At 40.1% G+C, this 20,838-nt stretch overlaps 1 protein-coding gene across 6 annotated transcripts in view; it reads left to right on the top strand.

Moving 5' to 3' along the window:
* The window catches only part of PC (pyruvate carboxylase), a 318,614-nt gene extending 303,527 nt beyond the window's left edge, over positions 1-15,087 (top strand). For all 6 annotated transcript variants that reach the window (XM_072423070.1, XM_072423066.1, XM_072423072.1 and 3 more), the window contains 2 exons: positions 263-403; positions 10,926-15,087. In XM_072423070.1, coding sequence (XP_072279171.1) covers positions 263-403; positions 10,926-11,174 — 390 coding nt within the window. In that variant the 3' untranslated portion in view covers positions 11,175-15,087. The remainder of the gene's footprint in view (positions 1-262; positions 404-10,925) is intronic.
* The last annotated feature ends 5,751 nt before the right edge of the window (positions 15,088-20,838 follow it).

The following is a 20,838-nucleotide window of genomic DNA, read 5'->3' as shown; positions in this document are numbered from 1 at the left end:
CTATAGGGTTTTTATCTAGGATAGGTTTATTTTTCTAGTGGTTGAACTTGATGGACTTTTTCAACCTAACTATGTAAGATTTTGATACTATGTCTTAAAATGGTGTTTCCTTTACTGAGACAAAATATACTAGCATTACTGAAGTGAAACAGAGGATAAATGCACGTGGTGCAGGGACAAACCAGTTATCTATGTAGAAGTTATTGGTTTACGACAACAATATTGTTTACTTAGTGGGTGTTTTGTTTTTACAATATTTCAGGTTGAATTGGAAAGAGGAAAAACTTTGCATATTAAAGCACTTGCTCTGGGGGACCTGAACAAAGCTGGCCAAAGGGAGGTGTTTTTTGAGCTCAATGGTCAGCTCCGATCTTTGCTGGTAAAAGATACTCAGGCTATGAAGGTAAGATAAAACCTGGAGAAACTGTGCAATTACTTTTATGAGTTTTTTTGTGCTTGTGTGAATGGGCTCTTATAAATCTTTACCATCATGGGCTCCATGTTACATGCATTGTCCAGTTATTTAGCATTAGAATTTCTTTCAATAGAATCCCACTTCTTGCAGATTTAGTAGACGATCTGTCTACAGTGGACAGATTGGTCTTCAGTGAATCAGAAGTATTTATGTAAATGTGACACACATTACTAAATTCCACATTCAACTTCTCAAAAACCTATTATATTTGAATGGGCTGGGAAGACAGGTAAAATGTAGAATGCATTGTAAATAATTGTTACATTTATAAAATGGTTGTCAGTCGTCTTTATTTATTTTAAATAAACTATTTTTTTGAATTGGGAAAAAAATGTGTGAGCCCCCATTTCCCAAGTGTGTGCCCCCTCCCATATCCGTAAAAGGTCCTTTGCAATCAGGTGCCAAAAAGGCAGACCCCATGCTTGTCCCAACAGTTAAACAACATGGGTGTGAACTCCATCATCACCATTTTCATTTGTTCAGCCAATCACACAAGGGTAGTCGAGGACAGCTGTCGCTGGTCAAATGAATGACCTTTTTTTTCAACACTCTTTATTTTTATTTTCATTTCAACCAGGGGTAACAATACAAAAAAACTTACAACAGAAACACTTAAACATTGCACAGGAGGGGAGAAAACAAGAGGACAGAACAGAGCAGGTGGCATTTATGAATTTTTGGCAGAATACATCATACATCGTTTCATGAGTTAGCAGGATATTACAATGCGGCTTTTCTAACAAAGGTCTCAGAGTATACAGTAAGGCTTAAGTAGTCAATATTTTCAGCATAGGTGATAGATACAATCAATCACCCAGATATCTTACAAAATCAGAAGAATCCACAAACAATTTCCAATAAAACCAAGTAGCCTCTTCCATTAACATAATCTTATTATAGTTGCAAAACCACTGGGTTATGGATGGGCAGGTGGTGTCTAACCACTATAGTTCTGTGGAACTTGGGTGGTAAGAAGCTGTGTTGCAAAAAAAGACAGATCGCCAGAAATTGTGTAGTCCGTAAACCTCTGGACTACCTCTCTCACAACTGACCAGAATAGCCACAGGACTGGGCATGACCAAAATATATGAAGCAATGAGCCCACTCCCTCACCGCACCTCCAAAAGCATTCAGAGATTGTGGGGTATATTTGATGGAGCCTGATGGGTATGCAGTACTAGCATGCCAGTATTATATGGTTCAACTCTTGGAATCTGCTGCAAATTTATTAGCAGTGTGCTCACTCAAGGATCGTCTGTTATTGAGGGTTGTCAAAGGTAATGCCTAATTCCTCTTCCTCTTCTACACAAGCACACTAAAAATTTTGTCACGGTGCTGCAAGGCAGGATGGTGGACCCTCTGTGTCAGAGACAGGTGACTGCTGGCAGGCAGAAAGAAGGCGTGGTACCAGAACAAAGAGTAGTCAAACAAGCCAGAGCAGGCAGCTAACAAGAGAATCAAAGAACAGGGACCTGGAAGCAGAGCCAAATGAACTCCTTGTCCAAGCAACTTCCTGCTGCCATTAACTTCCATTTAAGGGAAGGTCATGTGATGGATGGAAGCCATGTGACCTGCTGCATCCTATCCTACCACCAGAGGGGGTCCTGGAGACGAAAGGTTGGTGGTGTTCACACCTCCACCAGCAGGGGGAGTGTGTCTGCGGAACACTCTAGTCCTCTGAGGTAATGGAGCAGCTGACTCACATGTCACATGTCCCAGACCAGTAAGTGAGCTGAGGAGGTGATCCTTTAGCAGAGCTGGTGCTGGCAGCAGGGGAGTGTAAGTTGGGTGACACTGAAGGGGGCACAGATCCCCTGGTCTTGCAGGAATCTGTAACAGTACCCCCCCTTAGGGCCCCCGCCATCCTGGCCCCCCTGGGCTTGTGGGGAAACTTACCATGGAACTCCCTGAGAAGACAGGGAGCATGGAGGAATGCTTCTAAGGGGCGTAGCCTTTCCAATGCACTAAATATTGCAACGATCCCCGGACAAGTCTGGAGTCCAAGATCTGTTCTACTTCATATTCTTCTTCTGAAGCAGCAGGGACAAGAGAATCTATTGAAAATAACCGGTTTAAGAAGTGAAACATGAAAGGAATTATTTGTTTTTAGAGAAGGAGGCAGTTTCAACTTATACATGACTGGATTATTCTGAGACAGGAAAAGGACCAAAGAAACGTTGAGCCAACATGGAAGGCGACATTCGTTACCGAATATTTTTTTGTGGAAAGCCAGACCTTATCGACAGGGGAAAACTGAGGTGCACGGGATCTTTTCTTGTTGGTCCATTTCTTTTAGTGTAGAAAGGACCACTTTAATGTCTCCTGAACCTCTCTCTAATCCTGCCGAAAGTGGTCAGTGGTAGTGGCTGCAGCAGGAACATCAGATAGTGAAGGAGCAGGGAGCTTGGGGTGACAACCAGAGACAGTAAAGAAAGCTCTGTGACCTGTTGAGTCATTGGAGCGATTGTTGTGAGCCAGCTCCGCCCAAGGCAGTAGATCAGACTAATTGTTTTGCTGGAAGTTGATGTACATGCGGAGATACTGTTCCAGGGATTGGTTCGTCCGCTCTGTTTGCCCGTTAGACTGGGGGTGGTAGGCTGAAGGGGAGTCCAGCTTGATATCCAACAGGTGACAGAGGGCTCACCAAAAGCGAGAAGAGAACTGCACCCAACGATCAGACACTATGTGTTAAGGTAATCCATGCAGGCGGATGACTTCCTTGAGGAAAACTTTAGCCAAAGGGGAAGCAGCAGGAAGAACAGGAAGGGGAACAAAACGGGCCATTTTAGAAAACCTATTACAACCCATATTTTGGTGAACCCATTAGACCATTAGAGGACAGAAGAACGGTTATAAAATCCATGGAATAATGAGTCCATGGTAGTTCAGGGTCGAAAATGGCTGCAAAGGGCCGGAGGGGAATCTGCAAGCAGCCACAAAACCACATACATCCTGCTTAAATTTGGCCACCAGTATTTGCGATTGATTTAAGTCGAAGTTAGAAGCATGTCCCCTTTGAAGGACCAAGGGGCGCTGGCTCTTTTTAACAAATGATTTCCCAGGAAGAATATGGTCCAGCATATTTCGAGCCCGGTCAATCACAAAAGTGGGTTTTGTTTCTGGGTCCTCCTTTTCAAAGGAGTGAGAAAGATCATCAGCCTTAATATTTTTGGAACCTGGACGATACTTGAGTATGAAGTCAAGCCTGGAGAAGAAGATTCAAGCGTTGTGCTGATTGAAAGTACTGCAGACTCTTGTGGTCAGTGTATATGGTTACAGGGTGTCAGGCTCCCTCCAGTAGGTGGCGCCATTCTGATAAGGTGAGCTTGACTGCAAGAAGCTTGCGGTCTCCGATGGAGTAGTTCTTCTTAGCAGGAGAGAACTTCTTGGAGAAGAAACCACAGGACCTCAGCTTGCCTGTTGCACTCTTCTGGGAAAGAACTGGGCCAACTCCAACAGAGGAAGCATCCACTTCTAAAAAAAAAGGGCTGAGAGGTGTCAGGGTGAACCAAGGCAGGAGCTGATGCAAAAGCCTTCTTCAATAAATTAAAGGCCTGGAGCACCTCCGGTGACTAGACTTTGCATTTACTACCCTTCTTGTTCATAGCTGTAATTGGGGCAATCAGTGTGGAATAGTCTTTAATAAATGCCGGTAGTAATTAGCAAAGCCAAGAAACCTCTGGACAGGTTTTAGTGGTTGGGGCCAGTTTAGCACAGACGAAAGTTTGTCGGGTTTCATGCGCAAACCCTTCGCAGACACAATGTACCCCAAAAATAGAACCTCAGTTCAAATTGATATTTCTCCAGCTTGGCATACAGTCTGTTTTTCCAAGGACATTGCAGGACCAACTTGACATGGTCGCGGTGGGTAGGTAGATTCTTTGAGTAGATAAGGATGTCGCCCAGGTTGATGACCACACAGACATAAAGGTGGTCCTGAAAGATATTGTTAACAAAATTCTAGAACACCGCTGGCGCATTACAGTGCCCAAATGGCATTACCAAGTATTCATAATGGGTGTTGAAGGCAGTCTTCCATTCGTCCCCTTCACGAATGAGGATCAGGTTGTAGGGACCGCGCAAGTCCAGCTTGGTAAAGACAGATGCCCCTTGAAGTTGGTCAAAGAGCTCTGAGATTAGGGGCAGTGGATACTTGTCCTTGATTGTAATCTTATTCAGACCTCTATATTCAATGCAGGGAGGCAGGGAACCATCCTTCTTTTGCATGAAGAAGAACCCAGCTTCCCGCTGGGGATGATATGGCATTAATTTCAGGGATGGAAAGAGGGTACACTCTACCCTGAGGAGGAGAATAGCCAGGGACTCGGTCAATGGCACAGTCATATGGACAGTGTGGTGGTAGCATCTCAGCCTGTTTTTTGCTGAAAACGTTTGCAAATCACCAGTATGATCTTGGTAAGCCAGGCAGCGGTGAAGCAGCAGCAAGAAAGATTTCCTGGACGGGTAGAAGTAGCTTAGGAAGACACTCCTGAAAGCAGGTGGGACTCCACAAAAGTATGTCTTTAGTTCTCCATTCAATGACGGGGCATGTTTGCGTAACCATGGCAACACCCAACAAAACTGGATGGATGATCTTGGGAACCACCAATAAGGAAATGGCTTCAGTGTTCAGGGCCCCAAGTTTCATAGAGAGTGGCACGATGGCATGCTGGATGTAGTCAGGTGGAGCAGTACCATTAACCACGGAGACCACCAAAGACTTGGATAGGGACACCACAGGGATGTTAAAATCAGAGACCAATTGTTGGTTGTTAAAGTTACCAGCAGAGCCAGAGTCCAAAAATGCTTGGGTCCAGAAAAGGTTGTTGTCAGATGAGATCCAGACAGGAAAAGTTGATTTAGAGGGTGGAGAAGTAATAGGTTTGCCCAGGGAGCCCTCTCCTCATTTCCCTAGGCACTGGCGTTTGGGGCCTTCAATGGACAATTGAGCTTGTAATGGCCCTCCCCAGCACAGTACAAACAGAGGTTCTGTTGCCTGCAGCGGGCCCGATCTTCAGGGTTAAGTCGAGCATGGTTCACTTGCATAGGCTCAACTGTAGGAAGAGGGGGTCTTTGAAAGGTTGATGCCCATTTAATGGGATGCCGCATATTCTGGGTTTCCCGAACCCGCTCCCTGAAGTGCATGTCAATCTGGACGCAGAGAGACACCAGGTCATCAATGGTAGGGGAAGACGGCCAGCAAGCTCATCTTTATTATGGCCTGCGAGCCCCTGCCAGAAGACTGCCATCAGGGCGTCATTGTTCCAATTTAATTTGGATGCCAAGGTTCATAATTTCACCACTTATTGGCCTACCAAGAGGTAGGCCTGACGTAGGCTCAAGATTTCTGATGCTGCAGAAGAGGCCCAGCCAGGTTCATCAAAGACCTTGTGGAAGGTCAGTATAAAGGCACTGAAGTCTCCCGGGATAGGATCCCCTCATTCCCAGGGGGCGAAGCCCAAGCAAGGGCCTCCCCCATCGACAAGGAAATGAAGAAAGCCACCTTGGTTTATTCTGTGGGAAAGTTCGAGGGCTACAACTCATGCTGAATTTGGCATTGGTTAACAAATCCACGACAAAGCTTGGGGTCACGGGAGTAGCGGGAGGAATCCGATGCGCAGAGTAAGGAGGCATGGTGGCTGGAACTGTAGCAGGTATTAGAGTCCCAGGTTCAGGGCCTGGAGTTGCCATCATAGAGGTAGGAGACTGGTAATAGCAAATTGGAGCTCATTCAGACATTCATCACACCTCCGGAAGAAGTCCACAACTTTAATCTGAAGAGACTCCTGTTTTTGAATACGCTCTCGCAGGTCCTGCATAGAATCAGGCAACGCAATGTCAGCGGGGTCCATGGCCTGAACAAACTGTCACGGTGCTGCAAGGCAGGATGGTGGACCCTCTGTGTCAGCAGCTCAGTTGGCAGAGATGTGCACAGGGAGCAGAGTCTAAGCAGCTACCCGGTCTTCACAAGAGCCTCTACAGGTGAGGGTGTTGCACTGCGGGGAACTGCCAGGTTTCGGCCCCTGTGCACGCAGGGACAGATGACTGCTGACAGGCAGAAACAAGGCGTGCTACCACAACAGGGGGAAAAAGTAGTTGGACAAGCCAGAGGTCAGGGCAGGCAGCTAACAAGAGAATCAAAGAACAGGGACCTGAAAGCAGAGCCAAAGAAACTCCTTGTTCCGGCAACTTCCTGCTGCCATTTTCGTCCTTTTAAGGGAAGATCATGTGATGGATGGAAGCCATGTGACCTGCTGCATCCTATCCTACCACCAGAGGGGTCCAGAAGATGAGAGGTTTGTGAAGTTCACACCTCCACCAGCAGGGGGAGCGCATCTGCGGAACACTTTAGTCCTCTGAGGTAATGAAGCAGCTGACTGGGAGTCACATGACCGAAACCAGGAAGTGAGCTGAGAAGGTGATCCCCTAGCAAAGCTGGTGCTGGCAGCAGGGGGGGTGTAAGGTGGGTGGCACTGAAGGGGGCGCACAGACTCCCTGGTCCTGCTGGGATCTGTGACACATATATTCCAATGGGTAATAAGTTTAAAAGGGTAAAATATAAACCTATGTGGCTCACAGCTGATGTTAAAAAAGCCATAAAAAACAAGAAAAGAGCATTCCAAAAATAAAAAAATGAACAATCACCTTCATCGTTTAAAAACTATAAAGAATATAACAAATGATGTAAAAAAGGAGATAAAATGTGCAAAACTTCAACTCAAAAAAAAAAAGACAAAACAAACAAAATATTTAAACAAAATTTTGTTTAAATATATTATTAGCAAAAATATCAGATCTGAGCATGAAGACCCCTTAAAGGATGTCTCTGGGTTGGTAATTGGGGATAAAGCAAAGGCGGATTTACTAAACACTTTTTTTTTGCTCTGTGTACACAAAGGAAAATGGCAGAGCTCAAATCCTAATTCATAATTGCAATCTCACTGCCTTAAATGGTTCACAATGGCTCAAATTGATATGATGGAGAAACAGTTGGGCAAAATTAAGGTTGACAAAGCACCAGGACTCGATGGATTACATAGCTGAGCTATTATTTTTTATTTAATGTATATTCTATTATTTCAAAGCCAATATTTCAAATTTTTAGAGACTTTTTAATCACTGGCATGGTACCAATGGATTGGCGTAAGGCCAATGTGGTTCCTGTCTTCAAAAAGGGACAAAAGTAATTTCCTGGTAACTACAGACCGGTTAGTTTAACATCCATAGTTGGAAAGAGAGAGAGAGTTTGATAAAGAACCACATAGAGGAGTTTCTGCTAGAAAATAATATTATAAGTGATAGCATGGCGTCAAGAAAGACCGAAGTTGTCAAACAAATACACTCTCTTTCTAAACAGTTTATAAGTAAGTAAACAGGTAGACAATAGAATAGCAGTTGAAGTGGTGTACTTGGACTTTGCTAAAGCATTTGACACAATACCCCACAGATGGTTAATATGCAAGTTAGGGTCAATGGGTTTAGAAAAGTCTATCTGTAAACCTGGTAGTAGTAATTATTGATTCATAGTCTGGATGGTCTAAGGCTACAATTTCTGTGTTTGCAGATGACACCAAACTATGTAATGGACTTAAGTCCATACAGGATGTCTATAATCTACAAGCAGACCTGGATTTACTGTTTAATTGGGCAGCCAAGTGGCAAATGAAGTTTAATATAGATAAACATAAAGTTATGCACTTGGGGGCTAACAACATGCATGCTTCATACTGTCCAGGGGGAATACATTTGGGGGAGACAGAAATAGAAAAGGATCTGGGAATTCTGGTAGATTATAGATTTAATATCAGCATGCATTGCCAAGCTGCAATATCAAAACCCGCACTGTCCTAGAATTCCTTTTTATCCTGGCACGGATAAAGACCTGGGCGCCTACATCTTCATTTTTTTCTTCTGTCTTCTCACTGCGCAGGTGCGAGATCGGGTGACGAAGCCTGCTGTGAAGGGGAAAAAAAGACTGAGCGTGCGTTAGATCGGCATCTCTTTCCCCTTAGTGGAAAAAATGCCAGTGCCTCTCTGGATGCTTGACATCCTGGGAGGCTCTGCACTATTCAGTCTTGATCGATGTAGCGATCACGACTGAAAGAGGCAGTGCTGCATCTTTTTTTTTTTTTTTAAATAAATACATATCATTTTTCTTTACATATAAGGGTTGTGGACCCTTTTATGTAAAGTGAAATGTTGAGTTTAGGTCAGCTTTACATACATGCACCATGTTGGGTGTTAAAATTTCTTGAAAGTGTTTGAAGTACGCCAGGGTGTGGTCAGAGAGGAATGTTTTTCCTGTAGTACAACTCTGAATGCGGTCAGCTTGGCAGACCTAGAAGTGATCAATGCAGGAGTATGTCTGATGTGGGAGGGAGAAAAGGTATAGTCCCTCTCCTGGGGTTGAGTATGAACCAGACATATAACAACTGGTGTTGTAGCATACACCGTTTTAGCTTTTTCCCTTCTTTGGGTATTCTGCTTAGTCCACCTCTAGTTGAATCTATTTCCGGTTCTGATGTACAACTAACTGTACAATGTACAAGTCGGAAACAAAGAAACTCCTTTTCCGCTCAGAAGCTACTAATTGTGTGCTGAATCTTGAAACACAAATTTTAGGTAATCATACCTAATGTAAACTGTAAATGTAAATGTCATACTTCAGATGCCGACACAAGTAACTTTTTGCTCCATGGTTCAGCCAGAAGGCAGTGGCATTAGAGATGGGCTCCAGGAAATGCAAAGTATACCCATCACATAACCTGCATGTGCAAGTTGCACTAGGAAATCATAGAGAATGCACTACATCAGTGACATCAGTAAGTGTGCTGCAAAAGTTTTGTTACTAACTTTACCTATCAAAATATACAATATGTGGTGCAGTAGTATAGTCCCTACAACAATAAACAATATGCTTAGTTTCCCTTTGCCGGGTATTGCCAATGCCAAATAGTAGAATATAAAAAAATAGAACAAGCAGTCAGGGGCCACATAATAAAAATTGAAAGAGGGGCTGGGCCGATGTGAGAGTGGGTGGGTTTATGCCATCATGACGACATTGAACGTGACGTCATGATGACAAAACCCCACCCACTATCCCATGGCAGATTTCAGCCTGAGGCAGGTTGTTTGCAGTGACAGCCCGCCCACTCTCCTATCGCAAGCTCAGAGCCTGTGATGGGAGAGTGGGCGGGTTATGTGCAGTGACAGACCACCCACTCTTCCATCGCAAGCTCAGAGCCTGTGATGGGAGAGTGGGTGAGTTGTGTGCAGGGACACAGCCCGCCCACCTCCACAAGTCGAAACGTGTTACGCGGCTCTGGCCGGTGCGCCCCCCAGCTGGGTCCTTCTCCTGACGCTGCTCGGGGTGGCACTGGCCAGAGCCGCAGAACGCCCAAAGGAGCCAGGGAAACCGCCATATACGGCCCATGGGCCGTAGGTTGCCCATGTCTGCTCTAGACAGTAAGCAACTAATATATATAAACAATGGGTGAGTTAGGAACAAAGTCCCATTAGTACAGTATTCGTTAAAAGAACACAAACGTGTGATCTTGTTGCTCGATGTAGGCTTGCGCATGGGTAATTGCACGTAAGCGGAACACTGTTAGGTGCTGAGAATAATACAAATATTGACACAAATTAATCATAATATAAAGGAAGAAAATAGTAAGCATAATAATCAAGTAAAATAGATTAGATAGAATGAATGGAAGAATCTTGAAAAGTTGCAGAGTAAAAATAGGATTGTATGTACCTGGTCCCAAAGATAGGGGGCTTGCGCTGCATGCTTGGGAAGGAGAAATCTGCATCTTTAGAAGTTCTAGCGCTGATACTTGATACCTATGATCTCTCATACAACCATTTAATTATCTCACACCTTAGGTATATTTTTACTCTTAACATCTTTACTTTCAACAATGAGTTCTACCTACAAACCCAGGGGGTAGCAAAATGAAAGATGTGCCCCATCCTATGCCAATCTTTACCTGGGACATTCGGAAAAACAACTCTTTTCCAACCCTACCCTTTTTTCCTACTAGATCCATATACAACTGTGGCGTCGTTATATCAATGATATTTTGATGATCTGGACAGGCCCCCAACATATCCTGACTAAGATGTTTCAGTTTATCCAAATTAATGATCATAATAAATTTTTTTCTTGTATTCATTAAAGTTGCATAAGTAGTATCAAGGTTCTTCAAAATACAAGATACAGTCCCTGGATCTGGCTGAATACAGATAGACTAATACATATTTATATATGATTGGCTGATACAGATGTCAATGCGTATGCTTTAATCATTGAAACCATGACTGCTTTTCAACAGAATAATTTTTTGTCCCGACTACATCATGTTTTTGGCTACATTTAAAATGTTCCCCTAAATGTCAGATGATATAGCTCTTTGCATACTACATTATATTGATTTCCATTTCTTCACAGGAAATGCATTTCCATCCTAAAGCCCTCAAAGATGTAAAGGGACAGATTGGTGCTCCAATGCCAGGAAAGGTGATTGATATCAAGGTAAAAGAAGGAGAGAAAATTGAAAAAGGCCAGCCTTTGTGTGTTCTCAGTGCAATGAAAATGGAGACTCTGGTCAACTCTCCAGTCACAGGAACAGTAAAGAAAATCTATGTGAAAACTGATATGCACCTGGAAGGAGAAGATCTCCTAATAGAAATTGAATAATTTGATCAAGTAAAATGAAAAGTCCTACTGAAAATAGGTTGGGTGATCTAAACATTCTTGCTTCTGTTATGAGTTAGGATGTGCTCATCATTACGTGTCTGCTTTTAGATCATCTGATCGTTGTTGGTGTAATAGTGGTTTTGCTTTGTTGCAATTTTTTTGTTTTTGATAGGATGCCAGTTAGGAATCACATCTAAAATGTTAGTTAAAACAGTAACAGGTTTTGTTAACCGATAGTTTTGAAACTCATAAAACAAAAAACAAATAATAGAATCTGGGACTTTATAGGTCACTTCAATTTTAACATTAAATTTGATAAAAAATATTTTAATACAGAATAATATAGTTTATAACATAAAAGTATAAAACCACCTATATTGAGCATTTGCTCCTGTTTAGACATCAAAGGATAGGATGCTAAAAGCTGTTGACGCAATTCGCGGGAAAACCACTTATTCGGGACTTGACAAGAGGTACTTATGAAATGCTCATGATTGTTCAGAAACACAGAGAAAGGATGACAGGAGAGCGGAGCATCTCCAAAATACCCTGTTTGTTAAACTGGGAAGAGAGTAACAATGATGCAAATGAAGCATAAATTATGTCTTAATCAACAGATCCTGCTTTGAGGGATACAAACAAAATTAGTGATCTTTGGGAGAGAGAGATTAAGAATAGAAGCGCTGCATAGGTCTCCTGTGTCAAAATCGTCTGCGTATATCAACAAGTTCATGTATCAAGTTGATATACTTTTATGTTATAAACTATATTAATTCTGTATTAAAATAAAGATTTGTATCAACTTTTATGTTAAAATTGAAGTTGCCTATAAAGTCCAAAATTCTTTTACTTGTTTTTGTTTTATGATTCCTATCAGGGATGTGGCCTTGAAACTAGTGATATAGAGGAATCTCTTTTTTTCTTTGTTCTAAATAGTTTTGAAAATCTTTATGATAGATTGCTAGGATTTTATGCAAATGGATTAATACCTATAGTAAAAATATATAATATAATTCTAAACCTTTAATTTTCCACTCTTTGGTGGTGATCAGTATATGACCAAAGATGTGCCACAAAATTAGTTGCTGAATGAATACGAAATTAACTAGTACAAACTTATATTAATCTCTTTGTGAAATATAGTGACACGTCTAGTAGATGTTTACTCCATGCAGCTGCTAGCAAGCCTATTTTTGTGTTATGTAATTAGGTAGCAGACATTTTATACAATGTTATAAATATGTATCCTCCCCATATGCAGCCTTTTTATTGGTATACTGCCTCTACCCTACATTTCCTATTTTGTCCACTATTTTCTGTGAAACTCAAAGCCTTGTATTTTTCATTTCTTAAAACACACACAATTTTCAAAAAAACTAGCTATAGGCATTTTTGCTTCTAATCATTTTCATAGACAAAAACATTAACACAAGCTCAGTTACTTTATATACATTTTATTTTGTATTTGCTTATGAGCTGCATATTACGTAATCAAGTTTAGTCTGCTCTAGATTGCTAAAAGGTGCCTTCAAAATCTGAGATTGTATCTTTTAAACTATCTTTTCAGTACATGCACAATATATCAAGGGTGCAGTTGCATTATAGTCTGCCCGTTTTCATTGTTCTTATTGCTATTTTAGGTTATACCAGAATAATAAATAATAATAATAAACTAAGCAAGCTATTTGAACAAAAAGTATAAAAGAAATATCCTTATTGACACAAAAAACTTATATATTTTATTAATATTTATGTACATCAAGCAAAAAATCAGTACAAAACAGGTGTTTTTTTTTTTTTTTAGTGTTTTTTAAATTTTTCTAAAAAATTTTTTAGACTGTTAAAATTAGTTGAAAACTTTAACTCTACCCATAGCAACTAATCTGACTAAACTTCATTAGTTTAAAGTAGTTATAATGATGAAAAAAGATGGTTTCTCACTAAGGTGTTCCTGTACTTTGCTCAAATAAAATAAAAATATTAAATTGCCGATAAATATTTTAATTGTAGTATACAATGTTAGATATTTCAAGAACATTTTTCCTTTCATTGTCAAGAGAGTTATGTCACATCTTACATAGAATTAGTAGTTTATGTACAGAAAACAATTCTACTCATCTCTGAATATTGCAGTATGGTAGTATCAAGATGGTGACTGTCATGCTAACACATTCATAAAGTTCTTTGAGAGTCATAACATCTGTGAGCAACTCAGTAACTGTATATCAGATAAGAGTTACAGTAAACTGCAGTGTGGTGTACAGTGAACTGTGCAGTCATTTTTGAAACTCCTTTTTAATATTTAATTTGTTTTTGTCTTTTTTGACTTTTGTTAGAAAAGTTAGCTAAAATGACACATGCATTAATCATAAGGATAATAAATAATAATAAATAACTTTCGCATATGACCTAATTTTGTTACCTGACAGAAATAGATAAATTCGAAATTATTTAGGACACCAGTTGTGCATTGAGGGTGAATTTTAAGGATTGCCAGCTACCAGTCTGGGCTGGCCTAAATCCCATGAGTCTTTAAGCTCTGCCTGTTTTAGGATTTCTACCTAACCCTTTTCACTTCATTAAATATTTATACAAATTGTAAGCAGAGAGCAACGATAAAATGCTCTTCATGCCTTTATAATATTATATCTTTTCACATAGCAACACAAGAGGCTTGCTTGTATACTCATTTAAAAAAAATAAACAGTTGCTTTGTGTTGAGTGAACCAAAATTAAAACATTAAAGTTGCATATAATATGCTAATATGTGTGTACTTATCCCTGTGTATGAGAGATATGAAAGCCTTGAAAAAATACACTAGGATTCTGAACTTTATATATGACTGAACGACCCAGGTATTTGTTGCACTTGATTTTTTTTTTACATTTTAATTAAATTTGTTAAATCAACTGGTATAATGATTTTATGGATCTGGATTTGTTAATCAAAGCTGATTCTATTTAAGGTGTAACAGATTCACAAATTGACATTTTTAGCCTGTGATACTTTATAGCACAATCTTGTAATATGCTCTGACCTTTTAATAATGTTCAAGGTACAGTAAACTGTTTGAACTCCACAGGGTAAAAATGTATCTGATGCAAAACCACTGCTTAGGTAAATTGTAAAATTCATTGACATTTTTTTTAATAGTTTCTATGAAGCCTATACACACATCCTTTACCACTGGACAGAAATTATTTATATAGTGTACATTTAACCATATTTTCAGGATCTTAAGCAGAAAAAAAAATTCACATTTTTAAAGAAACCATTGAGCACTACTTATTAGTTATGTTTATATATAAAATCACATTTACATATATTCCTTTTTGCCCACTTACATATATGTTGAGGCCATATTTCAATAATATTTTAACTTTTAGTTGGTGAAAACCTATACTAAAGGATTAGTGCAACAGCTGCTAATTTTTAGTTTTTACTTGATCACTAATTAAACAGATTTTAAACAGTTTATTGTGGCTCTGAAAATTATTTTGCACTCTTCACTCATTTCCCTTCCTTTTTTGTGATTTAACTTTTGCTTGAAAATGCTGACCAATAATATTTTGCCAAGGTTAGGGGCCATTATTATGTAGAAATAACAAATATATATATATTTAATTTTCAGCTTCCTATTCTTTATGTTAAATTAGTTTCCTAACATTTATAATGGCAACTTTAAATGGTTGATTTTTTTTTTATTATGTTAAGTAACACTGGAGGACTGCTAACTGTGGACCATTAACTTTGCTAGGCTAAAAATATTGTACTAGTAATGTATACCTTGTTTACATCACTAACTGGATATTAAAAGTGTCTTACCTGTATGCATTTTTTTTTGGCTTTGAATATTGTCATCAACTTTTTTTCATGTTTGTTTATTAGAAATAAATATCAATTTGTGCATTACGTTTGTTGTTCTCTTATTATGTGGAAGTTTACTACTTTACAACTCCCTGCAGGATCACCAAGCCCAAAAACAGCCAAATGCCATCCTTGGTCACAGGTTCCCACTTTCTGCTTCTTGCAAACCTCAGGTGTGGAGCACCTTGTTGCCCAGCGTACCTGCATAAAACAAAATAAAAAAGGTATCTTAGAATATGTTCTTTTATGTTCTTTTATAGTCTGAAGGTTGCAAGTAATATGTTAGCAAACACAGAGCAGCATACATGCTTACATAAAAAAAAATTGGCAAAAAATTTCAAAAAGTTAGCAAACACAAAGCAGCATACATGTTTGCATAAAAAAATTAGCCTAACATTTAAAAAAGTTAGCAAACACAGAGCAGCACACGTTTGCATAAAGAAAAGTTTAGCAAAAAATTTCAAAAAGTTAGCAAACACAAGAGCAGCTCGTCTCTGCAACAATTTTTTCGATAACTTCATCAGTCAAAAACAACTTCAGGTATGCCAGGGGGTCGTCGCATTCAGCCTCAATTTTCAACCCAGGTGTGCCGGTGAATGAAAAACTTGGCAGTGCTGTCTGGTCCGCATCAAGGTCAATAGGGCACCATGTGTGCACAGCACTGACTTCAGGTTCAGAATCGTCGCTCAGTTCACTTTCACTGTCTGATGACAAATTTCCTGGTGAATCACTATCCACAATTCCACAAGGGACTCCAAATCGCTATCGTTGCCTTTAAATTCCTCCAAAACAGCGTTTGCGCCAGCGAGATGCCTTTTGGATGCCATGTGGTCTCCAGCAGTTAGTCAGGAACAACCTAGGTCAAAGACAAAGTGATGAAATGATACATTCAGGAAGTGATTTATAAGCCATCAAAAGGTCAGATCAAGGTCAGGGCTAATAGTGGGCAAAATATGTATTTATACTTTTATTATGTGTTTTTATGTGTTTTTTACTGTAAAAACATAGTAATCTGCTTTTAAATTTCCCACCTCCAGAATCCATCACTCCACCACATCACCCGGAAGATGTCACAGATCTTGCCTGGTGATGCGGTGGGGATGTCCTCGCCCTGCTCACTCCACTGAAACCACCAACAAAGCTGCTCGGATCACCCGGAGGCTGCGGGCGTCACATTCTCCGGGTGATGCGAGCAGCTATAGTAAATTCCAGGGGGTGATGCCAGCAAGAAATTGACCCTGGCATCACCCCTGGAATTTACTATTGGTGAGCGCATCTGCAGTTAGATGTGATGCAGCATGCAGAAATCCTGCATGGTGCATCGCATCTAACTGCGGATGCGAGCAGCGGGCGTGGCCGGACCCAGGCAGCATTTAAAAGCAGATTACTTGATAATCTGCTTTTAAATTCCTTGCATGACCACGCCCCCGATGGACCGGCACCCAGGCATCACAGCAGGATTGTCCGATCGCCGCTGGAGCCCGGGGCAGAGGTAAGAGGGGCTCCCAAAGTTACCGGGGTTACCGCTTTTTGCTAGTTTTTTCCACCCCGAGTCACACTCAGGATTACCATTAGGGGGGTTAATATTTTAGGGCTGTAATTCTTAGGAATAACTCCCATACAAATTGAAACACAAATCATAAATTATAATATAATAAATAATTATAAATAATAACTATAAAAAATATTGAATTTAATAATTTTATGACATTAAAAACATTTTTTAATTTGTCCAAACAAGGGTACAATAATAGATAAACTTTTGGATTTATTATTTGGATTTATTTTGTTATAGGTTTATCACTGTGATCAATGTTTTAAAAGCAGATTACAATGTAATCTGCTTTTAAATATTCCGCCAGGCCACGCCTTACCAGCGTACCGAAGCTTTACGCATAACATTTTTTTTTACAAATAGAGTATGCATAAAAAGGTGTATTAAAGGATATGTGATGGATTCATGAAATATTATTGATTTTCCAATATGTGTAAATAATATATATATTTATATAATATTATATACCAACAATACTTAAACATAATGGACCCCTATGTAGATAAACTTTTACAAATAGAAAATACATACTTTGTTTTCAGTTAGATGTTTTTTTGATTAGATATACCGTATTTTTCGCCGTATAAGACGCTCCGGAATATAAGACGCACCCAATTTTAAAGGAAGAAAATCTAGAAAAAAAAGATTCTGAAAGATTATTCCCCTTCTGATCACTCATGTGCCATTCATACCGGTATTCCCCTTCTGATCACTCATGTGCCATTCAAATTCCCTTTCTGATCACTCTGTGTCATTCAAATTACCCTTCTGATCACTCTGTGCTTTTTTTCCACTGTACGGCAGTTAGGACAGGGAACAGCAGGGGGCGCTGTGCCGGCTTCTTTCGCTCTGCACTGCAGCCAGGAGGAGACACACGCTGCTGCCAGAGAGGAGAGGAGACACACGCTGCAGCCAGCGAGGAGAAGAGACACATGCAGGATGGGGTATCGGGTGAGTATCTTATTTTATTTATTTTATAACACATTTGTCGTATAGGACGCACCAACTTCCCCCCCCCCCAGTTTTGGGGAAGAAAAAGTGCGTCTTATACGGCAAAAAATACGGTAAGTAGCAGTGTTATATTATCTTGATGTTATATTATCAGATGTTATATTATCTGTTATATATATCTATATATATATATATATTTGTTTATTTATTTTTTTATGAGAATCTTTATTTTAAGAAGTAGTTTAAGGCCTGTTCTGTTTATCTCTATAGTTTATTTTAGTCATGAAAGAATTCTATGGGTAGAATTCTATTTTTAACATAGGAAAGCACAGTATTGCATATGTATGTGCATATGTTAGTGTCCTTGTCAGTTATTGTTAATGTACATGTGTCCTTGTCTGTTTACTATAGATTCTTGATTCTACAAAATGCACTCCTAATTTGACAAAACCCCTATTTAGACATTATTTATATATAATAGGTTCTATAGGTAGAATAAAAAGGTTAACTGTTTCTAAACTGCACGAACTGTACTCATTTTATTGGTTAGTTTAAACGGTTGAAACTCCCATTTTGGGTTGTTTCTTTTATATCATGCTAAACTTTCTGTTCTAAAATTTTTACCTTCTGCATGAGTTTATAACAATAGCCACATTTATTGTTCCCACATATGTGTCAATAAAAGTTCCATCTATACAAAAAGTCTCTGTTCCTTTTAGAGGGAAATAGCTTAGCTCAGCTTAAACACCTGGAACTTATTTGATTCATTATATGTACATTTGTTATAAGCTGTGTATTGTTTAAAAAAACTAGGTCTAGTGGAGTATAATTTCTAGTTAAGGATTCTATAAACTGTATCATAAGATTTTCTTGTATTAAATTTCCACTTTTCACTCTTTTGCTGTACTAGGAGTGCCATTACTTCAGTAAATGTCAAGGTACTTCATTAATTGTGCATTATGAATCCCCATATTCAACTCCACCCATAATGACTGAAAATAACCATAATGTAGCTGATTAGTGGGTATTATAGTAAAAGACAACCTGAATGGAAAGCCCCAGCAGTATTTGACATCATGTTCTTGTAGTATGGTCAGAAAAAAAACTTTAGCACGTTCCCTTTTTCAATTGTTTGAGGTGCCAGATTAGCCATATACCTGATGTTTATGTAATCATGAAGTCTTTTCTGATCCAGGATACCTTTATACTGGATTCCTTAGTCTACAAAATGTAAGTGTTACTAATATGACCCTTGGCAGCCCTAACAGCTTTTTAGGCCCTAGAACATTATGCACACAATTGAGTTCAAGTCCATCAAAAGGTATATAAGTATTGAATCAAAAAACACACGAGACTAGAAGGAACGTACCTGTCCTGTGGGCTTTGTCCCAAAATTTAGGTACTTATCCCTCTTCCACTACAAGGTTCTTAAGAGCAATTATTGTAATTATCCACATTCAGTATATATTTACATTTAATTCTTCATCTTGATCTGATTGCCTTTTTTCTTTTTTTACCTTCAACATAGTTGTAAGATTTTAGATGTAAGAATTTGCCTCTCCTTTTACAGTTCTCCAGATACTCTTGTTACACTGTACACAGTATCTCTGAATATAGTGCACATTTAAGAACAAGCATAGAATATTTAAGATCCCTTCTTCCACCAAAGACATTGAGCAATTCTCTTTTCCTCTCAAACTATTTTTTCCATGATGATGGAGGTGGAAGCAATAAGGGAAAGCAATGGAATGAAATGGGAATGATGAGTGGATGGAGTGACATGTTTAGACTGATGAGTATGAGAGGTGATAGTGATTAAATGAGAGCAATGTTGGAGGTGAGATATGTGAGATGCTGTGTGTCAGTGGGAAGAATGTTGTGGCAAAAAGGATGTATACAGGTAAAATACTACTGTATGTGTGTACAGGCAATATAGTACGTATCTTTTATGTAATGATAGTGCTGGGGCAGATGATATGTGTGAACTGATAGTGTGGAGTCAAGAAAGGGCTTAGGCAGGAAAGTGTATAAAGTCAGTACAATATTGTACCTATTCTTTGATGGGAGTACTGGAACAGAAAATGTGGGTGACATGGTTGTGTAGAAAGAAACATAAGTCACATAGTTTAGGCATGATCCCGATCTAATGGAAACATAATTTGAGGGCCAGAGCTAATGGTCGCATGCTAGCTCTGCTCCGCCACTCGGGGATTATAAGGAGCAGCGTGTAGCACACCCCTGGGCCAGGCTACCTGCTACAGCTAGTCTCCACCTGCCCCTACCTATAAAGGACATAAATGGGCGGGGAAGCCTTCCATCAAGGAGGCTCCCTCCAGGGCAGCTGCAGTCAAGATGGAATCCGCCTCACAGGCAGCCACAGTACTGTTACAGGATGTTCCTGCAGATCTCCAGCCTGCTTCTCCCGCCTCCACAGTAGGGATGAGCGAGTGAGTTTTTAAAACTCAATCTCCCAGCGAATTCGGATGTTCTTGCTTACTGAAATTGTATTTGTGTGATGTCGCCAAACGAAATTAAAAAAAAAAAAACCTTAAAAAGAAAAAAAAATTGCGAGCTTTGCGCTGGCTGCATTCATTGATCAACTAAGTGTGCAATCCATTGCACTAGAGGTTAAATGGGGACAAGTCTCCAGTGAGAGTTTATCTGCAGTTCAGTTCCCATGGTCACTGGGCTGTACTTATCGGCCAGGTGACCGTGGGAACTGAACTGCAGATGAACTCTCAATGGAGGAACTCCATTGAGAGTTCATCTGCAGTTCCACTGTGATCCCCAGTCACTAGAGGTTAATTAACTTCTAATGCCGGGGATCAAAAACAGGAGGATTCCCAGGGGTGCAAGAATGAATGCAGCCCTGAGAATCCACTGCGATCCCGGAGTAGGTGGAAGAAGAGAGGATGACGTGGTTGCACCTCCTTCAAGAGAACGCAACCACTTTGGTTTGTGGTTCTTGCACATGTGGGAAAGCAGGGATATTGTACCCAAATGTGATCCGGCCTGTCCTCTGCAGATGTGCCTGTGGCACAGGATGCAGATTGCTACGCACCCGTCATTGTCTTTCAGCGTGAAAAAGGACCACACTGGGCAGGTGCGTGCAACCACTCTGCTGCTCTTTCTCTCTGACTGCCTCTGCGTCTGCTGGGTGCCCTGCATCTGCTCCAGCTCCACCTCCCCACGGTCACATCATCTCTGACTGTTCCCCTGCTTGTGCCTACTCCTCTATCTCTTCTTTGGGACTCACATGAGGCAGATTGGCGGCCCCTTCCATCCCCGGT

Source organism: Pyxicephalus adspersus, chromosome 9, assembly GCF_032062135.1.
Source record: "Pyxicephalus adspersus chromosome 9, UCB_Pads_2.0, whole genome shotgun sequence".
NCBI classification, from domain to species: Eukaryota; Metazoa; Chordata; class Amphibia; order Anura; family Pyxicephalidae; genus Pyxicephalus; species Pyxicephalus adspersus.
Note: the sequence above shows the minus strand (reverse complement) of the source record. Positions and strands in the feature narration are given on the sequence as shown.